General features: G+C 41.2%; 2 protein-coding genes across 3 annotated transcripts in view; one reads left to right on the forward strand and one right to left on the reverse strand.

Annotated features, from left to right (window-relative positions):
• The first annotated feature begins 2138 nt into the window (after positions 1 to 2138).
• The window catches only part of RBMX2 (RNA binding motif protein X-linked 2), a 29509-nt gene continuing 5587 nt past the window's right edge, over positions 2139 to 26060 (forward strand). The window contains exons 1-7 of one of the 2 annotated variants that reach the window (XR_009560711.2): positions 2139 to 2243; positions 2421 to 2536; positions 3876 to 3927; positions 8351 to 8480; positions 10172 to 10349; positions 10813 to 11339; positions 19448 to 19489. Coding sequence is in view for 1 of the 2 variants with exons in the window: in XM_060292395.1 (XP_060148378.1) it covers positions 2239 to 2243; positions 2421 to 2536; positions 3876 to 3927; positions 8351 to 8480; positions 10172 to 10349; positions 10813 to 11315 (984 nt within the window). In the remaining variant the exon portion in view is untranslated. Of the gene's footprint in view, positions 2244 to 2420; positions 2537 to 3875; positions 3928 to 8350; positions 8481 to 10171; positions 10350 to 10812; positions 11372 to 19447; positions 19490 to 26060 lie in introns of those variants that run through there. The other variant, XM_060292395.1, reaches the window with a different exon arrangement.
• LOC115847084 (fibrous sheath-interacting protein 2-like) overlaps positions 16815 to 26060 on the reverse strand; it is a 41691-nt gene continuing 32445 nt past the window's right edge. The window contains 4 exon segments of the mRNA XM_070044751.1: positions 16815 to 16865; positions 21756 to 22250; positions 24866 to 24912; positions 24915 to 26058. Of these exon segments, the coding sequence (XP_069900852.1) occupies positions 16815 to 16865; positions 21756 to 22250; positions 24866 to 24912; positions 24915 to 26058 (1737 nt within the window).

The following is a 26060-nucleotide window of genomic DNA, read 5'->3' on the forward strand; positions in this document are numbered from 1 at the left end:
ATATATATTTTTGGGTGAGTAATAGGGAAGACTGACGCATGACATCCCTGTTTTTGAACCTGGGCAACCAGGAAAATGGTGATAACATTGGGATGTGGTGTGGTGGTGGGAAGTGGAGAGATGAATTTGTCTAGACATATTGTTCAGCTTTTCCTTGAATGTGGGGACTGCCTTCAGTTTCCTTAGCATTACCCACTGAACCTAAAAGTGAGCTCTGCATACAATGGGTGCTAAATGAATGTTATTGGTGGAGAAAGGAGTAGAAGCTGGGAAAGCTAAAAATCTTCCTAGTTTACCTGGGACATCTCCATGAATGTGCTTCCACTTGGTAGGAATTGGTAGGTAAGATGATGCCTAGAGATTTCCATAAGTCTGAGTGGAAAGGGGATGGGAATCCAGAGGACCCTCTGAATTTAATGTCTGAGAGGAGGACCAGCGTTTGCCATCCAAGCTGGCTATTATTTCGTTCATCTTATTCTCCTCTTTTGCTTCATCTTCTTTTTGAACTCTGATGACTAAGGCCCAGGTATTGCTCCAATTCTCTCATTTCACAGTTGCCTGAAGAATCCAGCCAGATAATACTGCATGCTAGTTTACCACTTTGCAGTGACTACTTCAACCCTACAACTAAGCAACCTAAGGTTTCTAGGAGCAGATAAAACCCATATGCAATCTGTCACTGTTTAGTTTTCATTGCCAAGGTAATTCTACAAAGTTAATGAATAGCTGGGTTGGAGTAGGGGAGGGGAAAAGACACAGAATGAATGAAGAGAAACTGTCATTTATGGGCAGCCTCTGTTCTGCTTCTTGGCAAGAGTACATCGTGAACCACTGAGGGTACAGTTGTCATCATCACCATCGTCATCAAAGTACTTTTATGAAGTGCCTAGTTTCTGGGGCTCTGAGCTAGGCCTACACAGAGAACTACACAGCTCTGGAATTTCACTTTTAGACCATGCATGATCTGAGACCAGATACTGATGTCCACATATGCAAGATGGATTCAAGTCTTCAGTATGGTTTATTCACACATTATATACCACCACCTCTTCTACATGTTCCTGATTATTTCTGGAGTAAAATCTATCAAGCAAATATACCCTGTCCCCTCGATGATATTATAGCTCTTTGAAGGCAGAGAACCCAACCTTACAATCCTGTCTACAGACTTTCTATACAGGACAAATACAGATGCTCAGTAAGGATTGATGAATCAGCCAGACCTGATGGGTAGAGAGAGAGTACCTTTCAAGCTCTTTAACTCCTTTAAACCTCAGTTTCTTCTATAAAATGGGGACCATAATAGTATCTATAGACTTCACGGGGTTGTTACGAGGATAGAGGGCCAACGCATGTAAATTGATTAGCACACAATCTAGCATTTTCTGCTCAACTGTTAGCTATTAATTTAACAATATGAATTTCTACCTCCCGCTTGAGTAGGAAAGTGACTACGGAAAAGGGGTAGCAGCTTTCACACAAATCTGGGTATTCAATTCAGCCTATGGAGGCACACTTGTCAGTTGCCTATGCATTGGGATTTGAGAGACAAAAAAGATTTACCCCCTCACGTATCTTCTTCACTTTTCTGCCATCACTCCTGAACAGGGATGATTTGATGGGGGTGTGCGTGTGAGTAATCGGCTGGAGTGAAGGATGGAGTGGGAATTAGCCCTGGGAGCGAAGGCTGGGACTCAAGTCGCCGTATCAGGCACCTTTTTCAGTCTTAATTCAGCAAACATTTATAGCTAACCCAATCAATGCCAGGCGTCGTCCAAGAGCTAGGAGTCCTGTAACAGACCAGGCTCACACTCTCGCCCAATTTCACAGAGGAAGGAAGGGAGGGACCAGAGAAAAACTCTGACGGAACAAGTTCACCAGATCAGGAATGCGGCTTCTCGACCTAGTGCGCAGGCGCCGCGTCCGCAGCGCGGCTGCGCTCTTCCGGCGCGGCGCAAGCTCCGCGGAGACCAATGGGAGCGCGGCTGCGTTCTTCCAGCACGGCGCAAGCTCCGCGGAGACCAATGGGCACACGGCTGCGTTCTTCCGTCACGGCGCAAGCTCCGCGGAGACCAATGGGCGCGCGGCTGCGCTCTTCCGGCGCGGCGCAAGTTCCGCGGAGACCAATGGGCGCGCGGCGCTGGGGCTGCGCATGTGTCTTACGGCTTCTCCCGGAAGTCTCTTCCTAGGTTCTGAGCGTGAAGGCTGTTCCTAGCTTCTGAGCGTGAACCTGCAGAGATGAAGTAAGGCCCCAGAGCTTCCCTCTGAGGGGAGGTGTCGGGGACGGGCAGCCGGAGGTGGCCTACCGGGGCTGAGGGGCGGGAGAGGCGGGGAGACTAGAAAATTAGTCCCCCAGTTTTGCTCTCCTTTACCTCAGGCCGGGCCGCGCTTACTTGTGCGCTTTTTCGCGCCCTGTGCAGCCCTTTAACTAAGGTTAAGCTGATCAACGAGCTGAATGAGCGTGAGGTCCAGCTGGGGGTAGCGGAGAAGGTGTCTTGGCACTCCGAGTACAAGGACAGCGCCTGGATCTTCTTGGGTGAGGCCCACATCTTTCTCCCGTAGGGCTCCTCATTCTCTCCTGACCTGCTCCCTAACATTTCAGCGTTCCCGCCCTTCAGTCCTCCCGACATTCATCACTCACTTTTATTTCCTTCCGCTCTCTGCCTGTGAATCCGTTTTCCATGTCTTTTCTCTCCCCCATTTCTAGTTTTCTCTCTCTGCCAAGTCAGTGCTCATGATAGGTACTGCTTGTCATCCACTATGCTAAGAATCGTGCCACTTGGTTTCTCAGAGACCTTTTTTTTTTTTTTTTTGCGGTACGCAGGCCTTTCACTGTTGTGGCCTCTCCCGTTGCGGAGCACAGGCTCCGGACGCGCAGGCTCAGCGTCCATGGCTCACAGGCCCAGCCGCTCCGCGGCATGTGGGATCTTCCCGGACCGGGGCATGAACCCGTGTCCCCTGCATCGGCAGGCGGACTCTCAACCACTGCGCCACCAGGGAAGCCCTCAGAGACCATTTTTATCACCCCCGTCCCCCCATTTATACAGCTAAGGAAACTGAGGTGCAGAGAAGTTAATAGACTTCCTTCCAATAGCTAGTAAGTGAAACAGCCAGAACTATGGGATTTTAGAACTCATGGTCTTAGCCCCTATCCCATATTACTGCCAACTCCCTCTCGCCCCATTCCCCTTCCCTCAGAATTTATTTTCCTCATCTAATTAGCTCCTGCCTTCTATCCATGGTCATATCACCATCTCTGTATTCACTTGTGTCACATCCAGTAATTTGACAGGTTATTCAAAGAGGTTATTGCACCAGACATTGTGCTAAGCATTTTATAAACATTGTTTTATTTAATTCTTATAAAAATTCTGTGAAGAAAGTACTAATATCCCCATTCTACTGATGAGGAAGGAAACATTTGCAGGGGAATTTATTTCCTATGAAATGCTTAACAATTGACTTTATAATCCTTAGTCTGTGTGAGTTGGGGTTAATATTTGCATATTTAAACTGATTTTGCATCTTAGCTGTTGAATTTGTAGATAAAGAGCACATGAGTTCACGATATGTTTATGGAATCCAAGTTTTGTGCTGGAAACTATCTGCTTTGTCCAGAAGATTTTGGGTGTGAGGAGGACTAGTTTGGTTAGGGGTGGCCCTGATCTTTCCACTCAGAGTTAATCACTGTTTTTTCTGTACTACTGCTACATCTTCTATGTGTTTCTGTGATTGCATCAGACTGTGAGTTCTTGGAGGGCAGGCCCTGTTGTTTACTCTTCTTTGCACCCCCAGTGCCTAGCTGGAAGCATGCATGGCACATAGTAGACACTTGGTAAATGTTTGCTGAACTGAAATGTGTTTTTTTCTTCTAGGAGGGCTTCCTTATGAGCTGACTGAAGGGGACATCATCTGTGTGTTCTCACAGTAAGTCCTCTTTCATTTTCTGCCTTCTCAGTCATGAGCATAGTTTGCTTCCATAATGCATTTTATGGCATCACAAAAACCATTTATTTTAATTCTAGGCTGACCGGCCTCCCTGCACAGGGAGGGCTGGAGCTTCTGCTCTAGTTTAGATCAGTCCCAGGACATGGTGCTGGTACTCTCCCAATGTGGAAGATCCAAGAAGTTGGATGATTTAGGAGGCTGTCTTGGGGATTCTGGTCTATTTTTATTACTTTTTCAGTGAGGCCTACACTGGAACAGGCTGGAACTCCCAGGAAGGTACTGTGTTGGCCCATCTCTTCGGGCTCCTACAAACCCGTGGTAACTCATGATCACGGGGCCCTTCTGGGCCCACACCTGTGTGGCATTGTAGGATTAGGGCAAAGCACAGAGAAATTGGGAAAAAAGCAACAGGTTTAGGCAATAGTTTGCTTGCTTTGTTTCTAGATTAGGGTAAGGTTAGTGAGCAGAGCCAGTCTCTAACCGGAGGCTGAGAATCACAGGCTGCTGAGGAATAAGAATGTCTAGGAGAACCTTATATTCTTCATTCTGCTATGGGATGATAGCAGCAGCACTGGGTGGGAGAGGGTCTTGGCAGCTCACACTAGTAGTGGCAGCTGGTAGGAGAGGGGTTGGGCACAACCCCAGAGCTACATAGAGTAGTTAGTCCATAGGGCCAGAGGGCCTTGGCAGCTCACAGGAGCAGAGGGCCATGACCCCTGGGCTGTGTAGCCCTCAGGGGAAGAGGACCATGGTAAAAGAGGTTGGGCAAGCAAACACGGCTAGCACACCCTGGCAGAGTCATTGCCATGGCAGGGCATGGTTGGGCCTTCCAGTGGGCAGAGGGCCCTGGCTGAGTGGTTGGGCAACTTAGGGGGCAGCAGGTTCTGGCAGAATGGTTGGGCAGCATATAGGGCAGAAGGCCATGGGAAAGAAATTGGGCAAGAAGAAGGCCATGGGGCTTCCCTGGTGGTGCAGTGGTTGAGAGTCTGCCTGCCGATGCAGGGGACGCGGGTTCGTGCCCCGGTCCGGGAAGATCCCACATGCCGCAGAGCGGCTGGGCCTGTGAGCCATGGCCGCTGAGCCTGTGCGTCTGGAGCCTGTGCTCCGCAACAGGAGAGGCCACAACAGTGAGAAGCCCGCGTACCGCAAAACAAACAAACAAACAGAAAGCAAAATAAAAACAACAACAACAACAACAAGAAGGCGGCCATGGTAGAAGGCCCTGAGAGGAACAGAGGCTGCTTCCTCCAACTCCTGGTTATTGGGAAGTTCACAGCAGGTACAGCCTATAATTTCCACTCCTTTGTGATACCTCTCCCTGATCCAGCCTTCCATCTGGGAGCTGTTTTTGTCTTATTTGCATTGAGTGTGTTTATATCACACAGCTAGTGTGTGTGTTTATTCCAGTTCTCTGTTCTGGCTATACACGTTGCTCTCCATGAAGATTGCCTTTGCGATTGATAACAGTGGCTTTCAAAAAGTATTTTGTTTTCTGATTATCAGAGTAATGTATAGTCATTATAGAACATTTGGCAATACCCTGAGAAAACCATAGTTCAAGAAGAGTCATGTACCGAAATGTTCATTGCAGCTCTGATTACAATAGCCAGGACATGGAAGCAACCTAAGTGTCCATCAACAGATGAATGGATAAAGAAGATGTGGCACATATATACAATGGAATATTACTCAGCTGTAAAAGGAAACGAAATTGAGTTACCTGCAGTGAGGTGGATGGACCTAGAGTCTGTCATACAGAGTGAAGTAAGTCAGAAAGAGAAAAACAAATACCATATGCTAACACATATATGGAATCTAAAAAAAAAAAAGGTCATGAAGAACCTAGGGGCAAGATGGGAATAAAGACGCAGACCTACTAGAGAATGGACTTAAGGATATGGGGAGGGGGAAGGGTAAGCTGTGACAAAGTGAGAGAGTGGCATGGACATGTATACACTACCAAAAGTAAAATAGATAGCTAATGGGAAGTAGCCGCATAGCACAGGGAGATCAGCTTGGTGCTTTGTGACCACCTAGAGGGGTGGGTTAGGGAGTGTGGGAGGGAGGGAGATGCGGGGGGGGGGGACGTGTGTGTGTGTGTGTGTGTGTGTGTATAGCTGATTCACTTTGTTGTAGGGTGGAGGCTAACACACCATTGTGGGGCAATTGTCCTCTAATAAAGATGTTTAAAAAAAATTTATAGTTATAAAAAAAAAGAACATTTGGCAAAAAGAAAAAGTATAAAGAAGAAAATAGAATGTACTTTAAGGAAAAGCTGTTAACATCTTGGTGTTTTTCTTTATTGTCCTCTTTTCAAAGTTGGGCATTATTTCTAATATTTTGCTGTTATAAATTATACTGCAATATACATTGTAGTGTATACATCTTTGTATGCATCCCTGATGGTTTCCTTAGTGAAATTACTGGATCAGTATGGTAGCATTTTTAAGATGTTTTATAAACATTGCCAGATTACTCTCTGAAAAGGTTGTTTCAGTTTCCACTGAAAAGGTGGTATCAATTTCCACTCTCACTAGAATGGTCATTTTTCTGAATCCAAATCATTAATCGTTATTTAAAAAAATATTTGCAATACAGCCTCTCAGTATTATTTTACTTTGCCTTTATTTCATCATCAGGGAGGTTGAACATCCTTTCATAGATTTACAGGCCCTTATTATTTCTTTTTCTTTGTAAATTGTCTATTAATATCATTTGCCTATTTTTTCCCTATTACTGTATTCCTCATTTTCTTACTGATTTTACAAGAGCTGTTCATGTGTTAAGGGTATTAACTTATTGTTGTAACACTTTATCATGTATTGTATTGCTGTGGACTTTTTTTTTATTTGATGTGTTATACTACATTGCTGTTATTCTTATTTCTTGATGCTCAAATTGTCCCAGTTTGGTCTGTAGTAGTCCCTTCAAGCCAACTCCTGTATTCTTTTTTCTTTTACTTTTTATTTTGAAATAATTTCTGGCTTAAAACAGGCAAGTTATAAAATAGTATAAAGTATACCTGTACCCCCTTCACTGGGAGTCCCCAGATGTTAGCATTTTACCACATATGCTTTGTTATTATTTCTTGCCACCTATACATATTTTTTTTAACCTTTTGAGAGTCAGTTGCAGACATGATGCCCATTTACTCCTAAATTCTTCAATGTGTATTTCCCAAAATACAAGTACATTCTCTTGTTTAACCTCAGTATAGTGATCAAATTCAGGAAATCAACACTGTTGCAGTATTATTATCTAATCTTATAGACTTTATTCAACTCCACCAGTTGTCCTGATAATGTCTTTTATAGCAAAAGGAAAAAAATGGCTTTCTAGTCCTTAATCTGTGATATAAATTGCAAACGTTTTCTCCTAGTTTGTCATTTCACTTTTGACTTTGCTTATTGTGATCTTTTTGCTATGCAAAATTATTTTTTTAAATTTTTATGCATTCATTTATTCATATGTTTAAATTATGTTATGGTAACATTGACTTTTTAGGGGATGTACAGTCTACAGATTTTCCTGAGTGTGGTTTTAGCCATATCCCATAAATTTTGGTATATATTCCCATTTTTGTTATTTTCTAAAGAGTCTGCCATTGATTTCTTTCCTTTATTTTGTTTTACTTTCTCTTTCATCCAGTTGTTAGCTTGGAGAATAGGTTTCAAGTTCTAGGTAGGGTATTTTTTGTTTTAAAATATTATTTCCAGCAGTTTAACATTGTGGTTGGAGAATATGGTCTGTGCTGTTTTTGGAGATGATTGAGGTTTACTTTGAGACCTAGTCTACAGTCAATTTTAATATGTGTTTCATGGATTCTTGAGAAGAAACTCATCTTTTTGTACAATCAAATATATCTGTACATATACTAGTCTGATGTTAATATTTTTAACAATATAATTGTTATATTATTAGTTATATGTTTATTTGTATTTATATTATATAATTTTATATTAATTAATTCCTCTGGCCTATTTTTGTCAATTTTATGTGTTATGAACTCAAAGTGGTGTGTTAAAATCTCTCATACTTTCACTCTTACTTGCTCATCCTATTTTTAATTATAATTTTTGATTTGTTGATTTATGCATAAAATTTCATGACTTTTGTTATGTATTAGGACCTTTTTCAGAGCAAAAGAGCCCTCTTAGTCACATGTAAATGTTTTTTTCTGTTGGCCTTGAAGTCATCTTTGATCTTAATACTACCACCCGTTTCTTAATTGGGTGTTCTTGATATATCTTTGTCTAACTTTTTATTTTTAACCTTTCGTTGTCATCTTGTTCTAGATGTGTCTCCCGTACAGACTATATTATTTGAATTTTGTTTTGTCATCCAATCTGAAAGTTTTTGCATTTTAAATCAATAGTGTCTTACTCTTTTATAAAATAAATAGATATGGCGAAATTGTTAACATTAATTTGGTACGGGACAAGAAGACTGGGAAATCCAAAGGATTCTGTTTCCTCTGCTATGAAGACCAGAGGAGCACAATTCTGGCTGTTGACAATTTTAATGGGATCAAGGTGAGTATGCTTACTAAGCAGAACTTTTCCTTCATGTAGGGCTTCAGTTTCATTTCCCACCTGATAGCCACAGGCTCAAGGGCAGTACTGGTCAGCTGGGTGTGTTGTGAGGGTTGCAGAGGTTTGGGGACATATTGACCAGGAAATGATCCCAGAAAATAATTCCATTGGCTCATGACTCTGCCAGCACTTGTTCCTTTTACCCATCTCTTAGCAAACCATCTCCTCAGGAGCATAGGTACCATGACCCCCCACTCCCCTTCACCCGGCACCCAACCAGGCCTCTATTTCTCACCTTTCCCTCCTCACACTCCAGTCTCATTTCTGGTATACTGGAGAACAAAGAGACTAGCAAATGCTGCTCTTCCATGCTGTCCTGTGTCAGGAAATTTGGGGCTCCATCATGGTTTCATGGCTGAGGACATAGCCATGTATGTCTGTCATATGTCTCCACTGACTTAGCAGTACTGGGCCCTGGAAATTCTCTAGTTAAAATCTGATGACAAATTCTACAAAAGTAACTCATTCTGAAGTTTTCTCTCCTCTGATCCCCTCTCTCTTCCACCCTTGTAAGTGAGACGTTTGGCTAAGAGAAGGGGATGGGGCAAGTCAGGCTTATCTGTGCTCCACGTGGTCCCTATGCTTGTTTAGGAAAAGCATTGCCGTTGAACGAGCATTGTCACAGGTCAGAGGGGTAACTCTTGACTTGGAGAGTTTGTCACTGACTGCACCAGTGTGGAACAACTGGAGATTATAGGACAGGGTGGAAAAAGGTTCTAGGCTTGATTTTTAAGAGAGCCGGCAGTCAAAGGGAGTCACCATAAAGGGAAGGTTTTCAAAAATGTTTTGAAATGGGGAATAAGATTGATGATAGAAAGTGCTCAGGCTTAAAGGTAAGAGTAAAAACTTGCTCTTGAATGGAACAGTAAAAGCCAGACATTTCAAATTTCAGATGGCTTTGTCTATAGAATAAGTCTGTATCTGCCTGAATGTTTTTGTTTTAAGTAAGGGGTCAATTTTTTGTTGTTCACCTGGAGAGTTGTGCTTTGCAGCGATAGTATCAGCGTGAGCCAGTTGTTCCAGTATGGTGGGGGTAGAGCAAGGTGTGAGGGCTTAAGAAAAAAAAAAGTAGTCCTTTCTAGATTCCTTCCCCCCTCCCAACTATTGGTCTGCTTTGGCCTTGTCCTAATTGCTGTGTCGGGAAAGCAGCTGTAGCAGTGAGCTCAATTTCAGGAATTCCCTCTTGCTGCCAGGCTTTTTCATGGTGTGTTTCACTGTGGGTGTTACAGATTGAGGGTAATTCATTGTTTGTGCGTCTGAACTCTTACAGTTTTCCGTGCTGCTTGTGCTTTGGGGCAGTACTTCCCAGGCTCTTTTCACTTCATGGCACACGTAGAACGTGAAGATATTAGTATGGCACTCTGGGGTAAACTGATGAGGCTGCCTAGTACAACTGCCCTGGGGGCTCCAGCTGCGCCAGGCCCCACCTGGCTGCCCCAAGGGCTGAGCGAATTAATGTGTAGGGATATGTGCTGTGACACACCAGTTGGGCAGGTCTGCTTTCAAGATTTCCCGAGAAATAGAATAGCGGGAGGGTAATGGGTATGGTTCAAACCATGGATTTCTGCAGCTGGGTTCAAATAGTTAGATAGGAGGGCTGTCTTTGCTGAAGCATTGCCTGTCTGTCTTAGATCAAAGGAAGAACTATCCGAGTGGATCATGTGTCTAACTATCGGGCTCCTAAGGACTCAGAAGAAATGGATGATGTGACCAGAGAGCTGCAGGAGAGGGGCTGCGGGGCTCACACTCCCTCACTGAATTCATCTGAGGGCTCTGAAGATGGCAAACCCACCAAAAAACACAAAAAAGGTAAAGCATTAAGGCCCAAGAGAAGATTCTGGGTAGGCTTAGTGTTTGCTCTTCTTAGCATACACTGAGAGTTGGTAATCAGTTCTTAAGTGTGAAGGGGGAAGGTGTGGGGAAGCTTACTTTAATTGGGAAAGGAGAGGTATCAGCAGAAGGCTAATGGTATGGGCTGAATTCTGTGACCAAAATACATATGTTGAAGTCCTAACCGCCCCCCCCATCCAGTAACTCAGAATGTGACTGTATTTGGAGGTAGGGTCTTTAAAGAAGTAATTAAGAGTGGGGGTTGCCTTATACAGCAACTCGACATATCAAGGGTGACAGACATCCAGCTTGGCTTCTCGGGGGCACGTTTCTGGAAGTAGAGACTGTGACTGCTTCACGCTGCTGCCAAGGATGCTTTCCTTTTGCATGTCCTCCATCTTTTCCATCTTCCTTTTCTTATTTTGCCCTTCTTTTCCTCCAGACAGAAAGGAAAAAAAGAAAAGAAAGAAAGAAAAAGAGAAGACTGACCAGGAGGTACAGGCAGAGCAGCCAGCCTCCTCTTCATCGCCCAGAAGCAAGATGATAAAGGAAAAGGATGACCCTGGCTCTAAAAAGCACAGTGGCAAGAACTCAGAGAGGGGTCAGAAGTCAGAGTCCAGGGAGGTGTGGAAGCCCCACCCCAGCTCCCCTGAGATCAGGGCCACCTGCTGTGGTGGAACAGAGGACCGAGAGAGGGAGCTGAGGAAGGAGAAGCCCAAGCACGAACACAAGTCATCAAGCAGGAGGGAAGAGAGAGAAGACAAGAACAGAGATAGAGACAGAGGTCGAAGCTCAGATGCACATTGCAGCTGGCACAGTGGGCGCTCTGAGGGGCGTAGTCACAGAAGTAGAAGTAGGAGTCAAGATAAATCTCACAGGCATAAAAGGGCCCGGCACTCCCGGGACCGGGAGTCCTCTAATCCTAGTGACCACAGGCATCACTGAAGCCACAGCCTGTTCAGCTGCATGGTAGAATTGGAAATAAACTGTGTTTCCTTTTTGTTTTTGTTTTTCTTTTCTCTGTACGCGCACCTCTCACTGTTGTGGCCTCTCCCGTTGTGGAGCACAGGCTCCAGACGCGCAGGCTCAGCGGCCATGGCTCACGGGCCCAGCCGCTCTGCGGCATGTGGGATCTTCCCGGACCAGGGCACAAACCTGCGTCCCCTGCATCGGCAGGTGGACTCTCAACCACTGCGCCACCAGGGAAGCCCCTGAGCTGTGTTTTTAAAATGCAGTGAAATTCAGTTATGCTTTTACTATTTCTATATGTAAAATATCTGAGGATGAGTTCTTTTAATCCCTTGAGTGTTAGAAACATTGAGAGAGCTGTAGTTTTTAACAGCTAAATGTCCTGGATTTTTGAGCAAAATCCATTGTCCCTGGGAGTATACTTGGTACTTTTGGTACTTAACCAGAGTATGTATCCTAAATTTGGGTTCATAAATTTGGCCCTTGAATTTGTGACCCCAATTTATGATGAAATGGCCAGGAAGGCAATTCTAGAATTCCAGTCTTTGTGAGATATTTAAAACCCTTGCAGTAACCTTTCCAGTTAGCAGGTATAACCATAGAGTAGAGAAGTGTGGCTTCACTAGGCTCAGACAGCTTGTGGTGAATGTGGTAAGGATTCTTAACATCAGCCTGCTCCCTTCCCACCTCCCCTCCCCTCCCCCTTTTTTGAAATTTTAGACGTTTTTTTTTGTTTTGTTTTGGTTGATATGTCTCCACATCTTTTCCTTACAACTTTATTTTATTGAGAAGAAATTAACATAAAATTAGCCATTTTAAAGGGAATGTTCAGTGGCATTTGGTGCATTCACAGTGTTGTAAAACCACCAACCCTATCTAGTTCCAAAACTTTAATCATCCCAAAATGAAACCCTGTACCCATTGAGCAGCTACTCTCCATTTCCTCTTCCTCCTTGTCCCTGGCAACCACCAGTCTGCTTTCCATTTCTGTAGATTTACCTATTCTGGACATTTCATATAAGTGGAATCATATAACATGTGGCCTTTTGTGTTCGGTGACTTTCACTTAGTATAATTTTTTTTTTACATCTTTATTGGAGTATAATTGCTTTACAATGGTGTGTTAGTTTCTGCTTTATAACAAAGTGAATCAGTTATACATATGTTCCCATATCTCTTCCCTCTTACGTCTCCCTCCCTCCCACGCTCCCTATCCCACCCCTCCAGGCAGTCACAAAGCACCGAGCTGATCTCCCTGTGCTATGCGGCTACTTCCCACTAGCTATCTACCTTACGTTTGGTAGTGTATATATGTCCATGCCTCTCTCTTGCTTTGTCACAGCTTACCCTTCCCCCTCCCCATATCCTCAAGTCCATTCTCTAGTACGTCTGTGTCTTTATTCCTGACTTACCCCTAGGTTCTTCATGACATTATTTTTCTTAAATTCCATATATATGTGTTAGCATACGGTATTTGTCTTTCTCTTTCTGACTTACTTCACTCTGTATGACAGACTCTAGGTCCATCCACCTCATTACAAATAGCTCAATTTCTTTTTATGGCTGAGTAATATTCCATTGTATATATGTGCCACATCTTCTTTATCCATTCATCCGATGATGGACACTTAGGTTGCTTCCATGTCCTGGCTATTGTAAATAGAGCTGCAATGAACATTTTGGTACATGACTCTTCTTGAATTATGGTTTTCTCAGGGTATATGTCCAGTAGTGGGATTGCTGGGTCATATGGTAGTTCTATTTGTAGTTTTTTAAGGAACCTACATACTGTTCTCCACAGTGGCTGTATCAATTTACATTCCCACCAACAGTGCAAGAGGGTTCCCTTTTCTCCACACCCTCTCCAGCATTTATTGTTTCTAGATTTTTTGATGATGGCCATTCTGACTGTTGTGAGATGATATCTCATTGTAGTTTTGATTTGCATTTCTCTAATGATTAATGAAGTTGAGCATTGTTTCATGTGTTTGTTGGCAGTCTGTATATCTTCTTTGGAGAAATGTCTATTTAGGTCTTCTGCCCATTTTTGGATTGGGTTGTTTGTTTTTTTGATATTGAGCTGCAAGCTCATACATTCTTAATGTATTTTGGCCAGCAGGCTTTGAACAGCTATGGTAGGTGCCTTTCTTACCACTCTGCTGCTCACCTTTTGACCTTTAGTTCATTAGACAAAAGAGCATTTTAAAAAATGAGGACTGACTTTATTTGAAGCTACAAATGCAGCCATTGAAACAGACCCAAGCAGTGACATCAGGACATAGTAGCTGCCAGATAGCATGTGCACATTCTCTCTCTCCTTCATTCTCACCTCCCTCCCTCTCTTCCTCTTTCTCTGTTTTCTGCCTTTTTGAGGGAGGATGTTCAATTAGACTTCTTTCTAAAGTCATACGATAATACACTTGTTATCCATAGACTATCTCGAGAAGGATACTCTATCCATTGGTAATAGAAATTGCTTCTGGAGAGGAGAACCAGGTAGCATTTGGGAAAGGAGAGGGAAGGAGCCTTACTTTGCACTGTACCTTTTGTAACTTTTGAATTCCAAACTGGATTGGTATTACTTTTTAACAAAAACAAAGCCATATGTAAGATCAGCGTTGGTCATTATTGTGAACCTTTACAAACTAACTTTAAAACTTATGCTGCTGCCTGTGATGAACTTCAGTATGTAAGGGCAGAAATGAGTGAGTAGGTGAAGGCAGCCAAATTTGGGTATATGTGATATTTGGGCAGAAGTGCCTGCCATTCTGTTTACTAAAGTTCAGTTAACATAACATTTATGGACTACAGGTGCAGCATAAGAGACATTTACTTGCCTTGAAATATTTCCCTTGGGCATTTTGTATAAATCTGAGTCCTTCCACTGGCCTAAATTCCTGGATAAAGCCTTGGTATGAGAATGACTAGTGAGTGATCTTCGTCATACGTTTCTGTCCCATGGAAGCAGTTTTTAGCCAAGCAGTGTTTGAGGCCAGCTGGCAGGTGAGGTTCCAATTTGCTATTTGTGATTCCTTGACTTTGGTGTTCTCAATGGGGCGTATCCTTTCTCTATCAGTTGAGTTTTGGCAAGTGCAGGGGCACAAATATGATTGGAAACCATGAGCTTCCCTCTGGCCACATTGGTGGTTCGTGTCTCTTAAAGGGACCAAGAGGATGCCTAGAGGCTTCAACCCCCCCCCCCCCCCGCCGAGGAGTCAGATCTCTACACTGCTTTAGGTGTTTGAGGATAGACTTTGGAAGTGAACTTCCAGGGAATCCCTCAATCTAATCAGAATTGGCTGGTGGCCCTGAGGCCATGTACCAATTAGACTTGCACTGTCCAATAAGGGAACCAATAGCCCCATGTGGCTATTTAAATTGAAATAAATCAAAATGAAAAACTGAGTTCCTCAATCATACTAGTGACAATAGCCACGTGGGGCTAGTGCCTCCTATATCAGACTGAGCAGATATAGACCATTTCTATCATCGTAGAACATCGTATCAGACAGTGCTAACTAAATCATTCAGGCATGGCAGCACTGTATGCAGCTATGTGACCTAAGGGGAAGGCCTTGGTGCTTTCCAGGCCTGTCTAATCCTACTGGTCCTTTGAGGATTGCCTCAATTCTAGTTCCTTCAGGAAACTTATCCTTACCACTCCAGCTCACAGCGATGACTCCCTTCTTTGAACCCCTACGGCACCTGAAATGTGTGATGACACGTTGTTTTATTGGTGTTACACTTTTGCTTCTAAGTTAGTCTCATCTTCCCAGCAAGGCTGCAGGGCCCTCAAGAGCAGAACTTAAACCCCACACTGCCTGTTAGATGCATCTATATGTGAGGCACAGCTTCTCTTTTCATCCCAAAATGCTTATCAAAAGCATTTATCAAGCCTTCCTTTTCTCCAGCTGCCTTTTTTTTTCTTTGCTCTTGTTTTCAGTATGTATAAAAATCAGCATGTAGGACACAACGTCATGCTTCAAAAACCATTTATTTTTTGAGGAAGGTCAACATGCTAATTGATATCAGGTGTAGCAGCGTCAGCTTGTGTCTTGGTGAGGGGGTTAGGGTGAGGAAGATTTGGGAACATTGGCATTAGATCTTGAAAACACTTTGGAGAGAGCTGATGATACCTTCCTCATCATTTCAGACCCCTGTTTGGAAGTACTGGGCTTATCAGAGTCTGTGAACAAACCAAAAGAGGAATGTGGTCAGTTATCAGCCTTTCCAATTGAGGCTGTCAGGCAAGGGGAGTGATAATTTTGGATTCAGAAAGAAGTATTTATATAATAGCTTTTGGTTTTTAAAGTGCTTTCACAAAGAGTATTTTTCTCCTTCTGACAACCCTGGGAAGGAAGCAGGAGAAATTCAGTGAGGTCAGATGCCTCATCTAAGGTCATGTGGGTAGAAAGTGGCCAGATTTGCCCTAGGGCCAAGGCTTTCTGATGTGCAGGCCAGCTCTTCACTCCCTGCACCCTGATGCTTCTTGAGCCAGCTCAGCAGTGCCTTGCCTCCCTCGTGCTAGCAGATAACTATCCAAAAAAGCCTGCTGAGCTAATTCCACATGAAAAGGTAACTTTCAACTCTCAACAGTACTGGTGTCCATTTCAAAATATCCAGGCAGAAGCAGCAGTGCATTTAAAAAGGCTATCGTTTCTCACTCACTTTGGGTAAATTTTCAGTTGACTAACCCCAAGTGATCTGTTTGTTGTGTGAGCTATAAAGGACTTATGTGGCCAATAAGAGTCTCCATTTAGACCAATTTTTCTGCACCACTTGTTTTATGCAACGGGCTCTTATTTAAAGTATATCATAGTTTATGTTAATGAAATGATTGTTGTATCTGTAAGGACAGAAATGAGCAGTTATCTATGTTGCGGATGCATCATGACAGGATGTCATGAAAAGACACAGGGCAATAAAGCACATACCTTCTTATTTCTAGTAAAAGACAAAGTTCTCCTATACCTCTTGCAGTTCCCTAGTTTTTATCTTCTCTAGCAGTATAACCTTAGGAACTTCAAGGATCTATGATTAAAACTAAGGTAGCAGATAGCAAATTTACCCCCAAATAAGGGGGAAAATAGTTCAGGTTTTCAGATTAATAATGCAGTACTGGAATGTGCTGGTAGTTTAAACAAAATAAGAACAATGAAGAAATTAATAAGGAAAAAGCCAAAATCTGCAGAGGGAAAGATAAAGGCTTGAATGGAGAGATCTCTGAAAAAGCAAGACAAAGACAGTTACAGGATTGAGATATGTACCGCAAAGCCACATTCTGAAAATGTTGAGGGGAAAAATGAAGCTTTGTTTTTGCAATTTGTGGGTCTTGTTAAAAATGCAGATGCCTGGACACGATTTCCCTGAGAATACTGACTGTGCAGGTCTGGAGAAGGGCCAGGATTCTGCAAATAAGCATCCTGGATGATGCTGGTGCAAGCAGTCTCTGAATGACACTTTGAGACACTGCCCCTAGTTTGCAGTCACTAATAGATTCTGCATATTGTTCAAGATGGGCACTGGCTAGAATAACAGCACACACAAATTTCATCCCTAGGGGCACAATGAACCCTTTGGCTAACAAGTCATATTCCTTTCAAAGCAAAGCTGCTGAAAAGAGAAATCAAGTAGTAGGTGTGGCATTCTCAATGTATTGGAAGTAGGAGTTACATATGTCAAAATGGAGCAAGGTTGGTGAGACCAGCTCTCCTTCAAGACACCCTGATGCTGCTTAGATCAGCTTGTGGGCAGCACAGTGGTCACTCTGAAGAGACCTGGTTGGTACTGGTCACTGAAGAGAGAGACATGTCTGGGGTGTTTATGGCAAAAGTGGATGGGCCGTGATGCATGCCAAGTGCTATAGAATGACACTTCATACCATGAACTGATTTAGATTCCCAATAAAACCCTATCTGTAAAAAATACACCATAAGCTATAATGGGCATGTGTTGGTCCAGAAGTCCCCCCTTTTTTGTCGGTTTTCATAAACAGGCATCATTGTAATTTCTAATAAATTATCCTCTATGGGGCTTTTACTACTTTGAGCATCTTAGCACAAGGTGGCCATTTCTGCATTTCTTCCTCCAAAAGCCCTTATCAGAGCAAAAGTATGTTATTTGAATTTATAACTGCTTCCCAGTGAGTTCCTGTAATATGCCGAATGCAGGGGTTGGGAGGAGGTGTCCCTGTCAAACTAAAGGCACAGAAGAATGATTTTACTCTTTGATTGGACATGCTAGTTAGAAACCTAGATGGGATCTTTTCTACTTGCCACTGAACTCTGCAGGCTGTCCTTGGTCACTGCTCAATTCTGAGATGCAATTCTGAGATGTAGTTTATCACCTTCTATCAATGCGAAAGTGCCCTGGCCAGCCTATATTCTTCAAAAGATGGCACTTCATGTACAACATATTTATCATTTTATAATAAAGCTCTCAATTATGTCATTTTGAATACAGGAGTTTTGATCAGATCTTTATGATTTCTTTCCTTCTGCTAACTTTGGGTTTTTTTGTTCTTCTTTCTCTAATTGCTTTAGGTGTAAGGTTAGATTGTTTATTTGAGATGTTTCTTGTTTCTTGAGGTAGGATTGTAGTGCTATAAACTTCCCTCTTAGAACTGCTTTTGCTGCATCCCATAGGTTTTTGGGTCATCGTGTTTTCATTGTCATTTGTTTCTAGGTATTTTCTGATTTCGTCTTTGATTTCTTCAGTGATCTCTTGGTTATTTAGTAGTGTATTGTTTAGCTTCCATGTATTTGTATTTTTTACAGATTTTTTCCTGTAATTGATACCTAGTCTCACAGCGTTATGGTCGGAAAAGATGCTTGACACGGTTTCAAATTTCTTAAATTTACCAAGGGTTGATTTGTGACCCAAGATATGATCTATCCTGGAGAATGTTCCATGAGCACTTGAGAAGAAAGTGTATTCTGTTGTTTTTGGATAGAATGTCCTATAAATATCAATTAAGTCCATCTTGTTTAATGTATCATTTAAAGCTTGTGTTTCCTTATTTATTTTCATTTTGGATGATCTGTCCATTGGTGAAAGTGGGGTGTTAAAGTCCCCTACTATGATTGTGTTACTGTTGATTTCCCCTTTTATGGCTGTTAGCATTTGCCTTATGTATTGAGGTGCTCCTATGTTGGGTTCATAAATATTTCCAATTGTTATATCTTCTTCTTGGATTGATCCCTTGATCATTATGTAGTGCCCTTCTTTGTCTCTTCTAATAGTCTTTATTTTAAAGTCTATTTTGTCTGATATGAGAATTGCTACTCCAGCTTTCTTTTGATTTCTACTTGCATGGAATATCTTTTTCCATCCCCTCACTTTCAGTCTGTATGTGTCCCTAGGTCTGAAGTAGGTCTCTTGTAGACAGCATATATATGGGTGTTGTTTTTGTATCCTTTCAGCCAGTCTATGTCTTTTGGTGGGAGCATTTAATCCATTCACGTTTAAGGTAATTATTGATATGTATGTTCCTCTTACTATTTTCTTAATTGTTTTGGATTTCTTATTGTAAGTCTTTTCCTTCTCTTGTGTTTCCTGCCTAGAGGAGTTCCTTTAGCATTTGTTGTAAAGCTGGTTTGGTGGTGCTGAATTCTCTTAGCTTTTGCTTGTCTGTAAAGGTTTTAATTTCTCCGTCGAATCTGAATGAGATCCTTGCTGGGAAGAGTAATCTTGCTTGTAGGTTTTTCCATTTTATCACTTTAAATACAAACATACACTGTTAAAGAGATGATTAAATCCTAGTAGCATGGGCTGTAGTCCACATATAGATGTGATAAACCCTTATTTCCTAGATATTTCCCACAGGAGCCTGGTAATTGTAAACTCATAATTATAGTCACACCACATACTTTCCACCAAAATTATTAATGAAATATTATTAGTGTTTCAGAAAAAGCAAACTAGTTGGCTCATGTTAACTAGTTATCTGACCCAGTACTCCCCCAATGTAGATCAACCTACCGGAAGGCTCAGTATTAACTTTAGGTTTGACAGGAAAATTCATCAATTCAATGAACAAAGTCTCTTTTTTAAATACTATCTAATTTGAATGAAAAAATAATCAATCCAACCTTCTGTTATTTTGGCAGTTGGATCTGAGGGATGCTCGTCATCACCACTAAAAGAAAAAGGTAAAAAACATTTCATTTTCTTTGTATTTTATACTTGTTAAAGGAATACTAGTTAAAGAACAACCTGTCAAAGTCATTATTCATATAGATGCAAACCTGGAATGGTATGTCTCTGAGTTCTCAAGTAAAAATGATAAAATGATTATTGTGAAATAATGAAAAATGATTGCTACATTGACTTTATTTGGTTTTATATGTTTGCCCTTTTCTTATGCAATGATACAAATAATTGAGATTTGCCTGCATTACTAATTATTTATGTTAAAACAATCGTGACGGGAGATAGGGCCAGTGGTAGGCCAGGAGCGATGTCCTAAAATGGCATCAGGTCAAAAAGAAAACTTAATTTCATAGTGCCAGGTGGAAAAGAATATAGTTAGAACAAGGTTGATTTTTCTCCTATGCCCTATTTCTCCCATGATACAAAGTGCTACTGTTCCCAGTTTGTGAATATTCTTGTAAACACAAGAACGATTTTAGACACATTTTGGCTATTCTAGAAAAAGTATTAATCAGACTTCAAGTCTGCAGTGTACTTTGTTCCGCCCTGTCCCTATAGGTACTGCATAGTCCAGCCTTTCTCTTGTAGTATTCTCCAACCTGGATGGTCTTATCTAAATCTTATCCATCTTTTAAGGCCCAACTCAAACTCCACTGCTTTTGAGAATTCTTCCCTGAATGCTCCAACTTACACCACCCCCTCCATTCTTGGGATTCTTCTGACAGTGCCACCTGGTTGAGCATTTAGGGACATATGGGAACTAAATATGAACTCCTTTAGGTGGGCCATTAGAGTGGGGACTATTGACTCAGGGCCTGTCTCCCAGGTTCAAGAACCTAACACATTAGTTAAAGACTTAATCTAACCATACTGTAGATCACTATACTAGAAAGTAGGTCCCAGGAGAAGTGGAGACCAGATAAATAGGAATGGGAGAGAAGATGGGAAGGGAAGGCCCAGGAAGTAACCACAGAGGGGAGTTAGGGGAAGGAGTGAGGGGAGGTTGAAGGGCTAAACACTGGCTTCCTCACAGGTTTACTTGAGTGGCCCATTCTTCGATCAGCATAATCTTCATTTCAGATTTCTATTTCCTTAGTCAACTAGTATTGCTTTAACTGACTGTACCGAGAAAATGAAGGCAGATCCTCTTCATTATATGAGGATGAACTCATAATTCTATGTATGAAGTAATGTGTCGGTTTGGTGCTAGATTTCATTTCTATTCCCTGGAAAAGTACAAGTCAGGTAAAACACAAAGGAGAGTTTACAACAAATCAAATAAAATATACTGTAACATATACTGCCAGCATTTCTGACCAAGCACACTTTGTTTGGTCCTGAAATTTCACATGGCTTCCCAGTAAATAAATAGATCCCAATAAATAGATTAGAGTCTGTGTTAAGGCTATTGACCTGATGAGCTCCTGAACTGGCCAGAATTGTATCCCTGTGTTTTATTTGGTTCAGTGCAGCTTCTGGGTTAAGTGGGAATCACTGCAAATGGATAATCCAGGGAATTGTCTTACCAGGAAATTCTAAAGCATATGTAATCTCCATACACATGATAAGATACAATTTTGGGGGTAGGGCCAACCCAAGAGGTCAGTGAGGCCCAGACCATCACTAGAAGGATACAGAACCAGGGACAAGAGCTGTGTGTCAAAGTGATAGTGGAGTTTATGGGCTGATTACAGGAGGAACATTCAACATATTCAACTAACTTGCTATGTTTCAACAAGCCGGGTAAGTAATTTTTAAGAAAATAGTTGGTTAAGTAACTTGCCCAAAGGTCACATAGCTACTAAGTGGCAAAGTCAGAATTCAAACCCAGATAGGCTGAATTTGCATGAATCTTTTTACTCCCCTCCAAGCCCATCTTCTGGTCCTGCCCACTGGCATGGAGTTTGTATGCACAAAACTTCCAATGAATATTTATAGTTAAGAGTACAAAAAAAGAATGCAATCTATCATTTTAAATAATTAGCTTGTATTTCTCCTAACTGGTTTCCATTTTCTGTTTTTCTTGTCCTTCTAACTAGCCTAGGATTCTTTCCATGATCTGTTTTTCTTCAACTGAAGCTCCTGGCTTCATCTGTTAATCATTTCCCTTTTGTTGTAAATATCGTCAGAGGTGGGAGAGACTGCCTAGATCTAGTTTGTGCCCTTGTCTTCCTACCCAGTGTATATTACTTGTACTAAGTTTGTGAAACTCTCTACCCTTTCTATAGAAACCCAGTCACTGATACTTAAAGTTCTCACACTTACGCTCAGTTGTGTCTTTTTCTCCCAAGAGGAAGAGTTTGTGTCAGTCGAGAATTTTGAGGTAGTTACATCAACTTTAGAAACAGTTCTTATTTGTGTCTGTTTAGATTCTGTCTTTTGAGCTGGTGATGCTTCAGTAATTGTAGTTACACTGGATTTTGGCTGACAACATTTTCCTAGTGACAAAAATTTTTTCAGATTGCTTTTGCTCATCAGTGGCTTGGGAAAAGCCCCTGTGCTGGCAGTGGGCTTCACGTCTTCTTTTATTTGATTTTCAGGTGGGCCTTCTGGAAATTCTTCTTTTACAACCTCTTGTAAAACAACTTCATCTTCATCAGAAGTAAAGCTCTCTTCTGCTTTCTTTTGTAAAACTTCTTGATTAATATCATGAGTTATCAACCGAATGATAAGATCTTTTTTGCTTTGGACATCTTTTAAAAGCTCCACTTTGGTGATGTCAGGCTTTATTAAACTCTGAAATGAATTCCTACTAGCAGTCTGGAATTAAAGAGACAATGAATATTAAAAACAATCGCCTCAGTCTTTTTTGCTGTGGTTCTATTGTAATAAGGCAACTTTCACATGGTATCTAGTTTCAATTTAGTAAAATTATTTATCTTCAAGTGCTTTTACTTATATATTAGTGATATATTTAAAAGAAGAAATAAATGAAGATCACAAGCAATATTTGCTCATTTCTATAATTTGTTTTGCTTTCAAGATTATCACTCCAGTTCAAAGAAGAAACCCTAAGGTTCTTTCTCTTGCTTCAAATTGTACCTTTTACTCGCCAAGAGGTGCAAAATGCACAAATACTTTAATTACACTGTTTTCATCACTTGTCTTGAAAGTTTTTTAACAGATTTAGACATGATTAAATGTTTTTCTAAACTTCTTAGTAGGGAACTAATAGACGAACTAAATACAGAAATTTTCATGAAAAAAGACAAAGTATTGGCTGACTTGGATTTTTTAAAATGATGAGTAATAGCCAAAATTGTGAAGGACTTTGAATGTTCACTCCTCACCCCTCCACACCCTAATCCTTTGAATGTATTTTCTAAAGGAAGCTTCAAAGAGCAAATCTTCATTCTCCTCACCTCCCTAGTCAAGTGTCACTTTCCATTTTGCAATGTTAAAGACAGATCAAGGAAGAGACAGTTTTAATTAAACAAATGACTTCTCCCATTTCTGCAGCCTTTTGATAATGCCACAGAACTTTTAAGTTAATTTGAGTTATCAATCTTAGATCTCTTTGCAACACTGCAAACCAGATTTTCAGATAAATGCTGCCTTAAAGGAATATCTTTTGTGCAATACAAAATTAAAGAACTTCTGTAAGAAATGGAAACACAATCAATTTTGGTTATTTGTGCTGGTGGAAGGAAAGTGGTTCAAAAAATCAAAAATCATTCTATATGGCTTTGGAATGTAACACTGTATGAGCCTTTAATAGGCATGTGTCTGGTGTATTGGGAAGTTTTGGTACCTCCAAATAGTAAATGAAACCCTGCTTGTGGATTTCTGACTGAGCAATAGCCCGGGAGTTGTCTGGGTTCCCTAAACTGATCTGTTCTTTCTGCAACCCTCATCCTCATGCTGGGGATGGATGGCACTGCTATCCAGATAGCATCAAAACATGGCTGAAACTTGCTGCACCATCTACGTCTAGTTTCCTTAAGACAGCTTTTGCTTCCCTTAAGATTAGCAGGGGTAGTTGTTTTGGATTAGCTATTCTCTTCCAAGTTCCTCTAGGCTATAAAGAGATAGTTAAAGTACTGATAAAGGATGTAAGAGAAGAAAGCAGGTTGCCAAGAAGAAGAACTGATAGATATTTCTGCACATGGTTAAGAAGTAATGACTTGGGAGTAATGTTCTACAGTTTAGACAAACAAGTTTTGTGCCCACGGAGTTACTTACATATAAATGAAGACTACTAAGTAAATGCTAATATAACTTTGAGAACCCAGAGAGAAAAGGACATTTTAGAGCTAGAAAAGACCTTCATCTAGTCCAAGAAACTAAGGACCAAGGCGATTCCATCAGTGTCTATGAAAGTCTCAGTATTTGAGACAAAACAAGTATCCATCAATGTATTCACCAGCTCTTAGACTTAGTTCAGTGAGTTGGAAAATAATGGTAATGAAAACATACTCCTAGGCCTAGGCTTCAGGCAGGCTGGTCCCATAGAACTTTGCTCCGTTTGCAAAGTTTTTACCTAGGGGCTTTGGCGTTAAATGAGAATATTGGGCTGGATCGGTGTAACTCCATCTCCTGGCAACATCATCCCTAAGATCAGTAAACAGAACTAACTACTTTTTCAATAGATGAGTTGTACCAGGGACAGCATTTCTGCATTTCAGGTCCCCGTTATTGAAGTACATTTGGAGCCCAAATATGGGACTGCAGAGAAACTAGTTCATAAAAATAGCAGCATGAAGACAACTGGGTCTAGGACAAGGGTAGAAGAGGAAAGAAACCGAGTACATCCTGAGGATGTAAGAATATGGAGAACTGGGAAGGTGTTATGTAACAAAAGTGAAATAAGGAGAAACGAACTCTAAAGAGCTTGCAGTCTAATGTTTGTTGATGAATGTTGCTAAATAAAAACAATACTACTGTGGAACCTTAAATTAAGTTTGAGGATTTCAATCTCTAATAGAGGCTAGTTTAGCTGATATTCTAACTGGTCCTTCTAGATCCATATAGTACTATGATAATGTATATCCATTAAAAAGAACTGTGGTGATTGTAAAAACTGCATTTCCTCTGAGTTGCCAAATGAGGACTACAATTCCAATCAGTCTTGTTTGCTGTTAAGGGTATTTCTCTGTACTCCCGTTCTTCAGAAAATGGCAGTTCAGTTTGACTGGCTAATGGAAACTAGCCTGCCACCTTTACACTGAGCCACATTGCTGATGGGGTTAGTCCCAGGAAAGCAGAGGATTGTATTGGAGGAATCGGAGTCCTCGGTTCTACTGGGATGCACAAGAGAAAATTGACCATATTTTACAAATGCATTCCTGTAGACCTACCTGAGGAAGGAAATCACAGAAGGACAGCCAGGTCTCACTGACTGCTCATTTCTTTTCACTAGTGCCTTTTGCACTTACCTCTAACAGCTTTATGTTCAGTCGTCCCGCCTGATCCAAAGAGATGCATTTGTCTTTCTCTTTCTTGTATCAGGTGTATCAGTTGAGTAACTCTTCCCACTTATTGACCCTCTTCTCAGTGTTTCAATGCTGTGTCCAGTTCTAGCTAAACACTCCACCTGCAGCTTCTTAAGCAATTGAGTTTTTATAGAAATGACCCCTAAGTGTTCTGTACCAATGTCTGGATCAATATTGATGGGTTGTTTCCCACGGTGAAGAATTATCCTAACTGAAAGCTCCTCTTGCCTTAAACCTTGATGTAACCCTTTTTGCTGTAGCTCAGGTTCCATTTTGACAGCATGCTCATGTGCCTTTTCAACAATTTGACCAATGTCCAGATCGCCAAAGAGATTAGCATGTGAATCTTCTGGGCTAATTGTTTCTAATGGACAATTGGAAACTTTCCTGATTATTAAAGAAGCCACCTCTTTAGGAAAGATGTGGTTTGTACCTTTCATGTCATGATAAAGTTCTTCGTGTGTTCCAGATTGTTGTAGTACATGATTATAAACAGAATCGGCCATCTAAGAAATAATTTCTATACTTTCTGGATTTAAAAATTTTTCTTCAGGATTAGCAGCTACAATACTAATGTTTTTTCTGGAAATTTCAGTTGTCACGGATTTTGTCAATTGAGATGCAATTTTATTTAACTCAGGCTTTGATAAGTTTTTAGCATCTTTGCTTGAGGCACTTGGCAACTTTACTAGTTTAGCCAAGAACAAGGCAAGTGTTTCCTCTAAAAACCTGGCATCTAATACAGCCTCTTTTTTGGATGAAGGTTTTTTCTTTGACTTAAGATCATCAGTAATCTTAACCATCTTTTCCATAATTTTGACAGCTTCCAGAGCTAACTCTGAACTTGATGTTTCTTCCTCTACTTGAGGATGAAATTCTGAATTGGAAATTTCCTTCACCATTAAAAATCCTATTATATCAGAGAGGACATTGTTCTTACCTGTTAAATCTTTATATACTGAAATATGGGAGCCAGAGTGCTTTAAAACAGTGTTATAAACAGAATTAACTACTTTTTCAATAGTCGCACTGTCTGCTAAAGATACAGTGGATGATTCTTTGACCTGTGGTACTACTGTAATCGGACTTTTAGAGATATATTCTTGGAATGAATTTAAGATTTTTGAGCTTATTTTTT

This window comes from Globicephala melas, chromosome X (genome assembly GCF_963455315.2).
Source record: "Globicephala melas chromosome X, mGloMel1.2, whole genome shotgun sequence".
NCBI lineage: Eukaryota > Metazoa > Chordata > Mammalia > Artiodactyla > Delphinidae > Globicephala > Globicephala melas.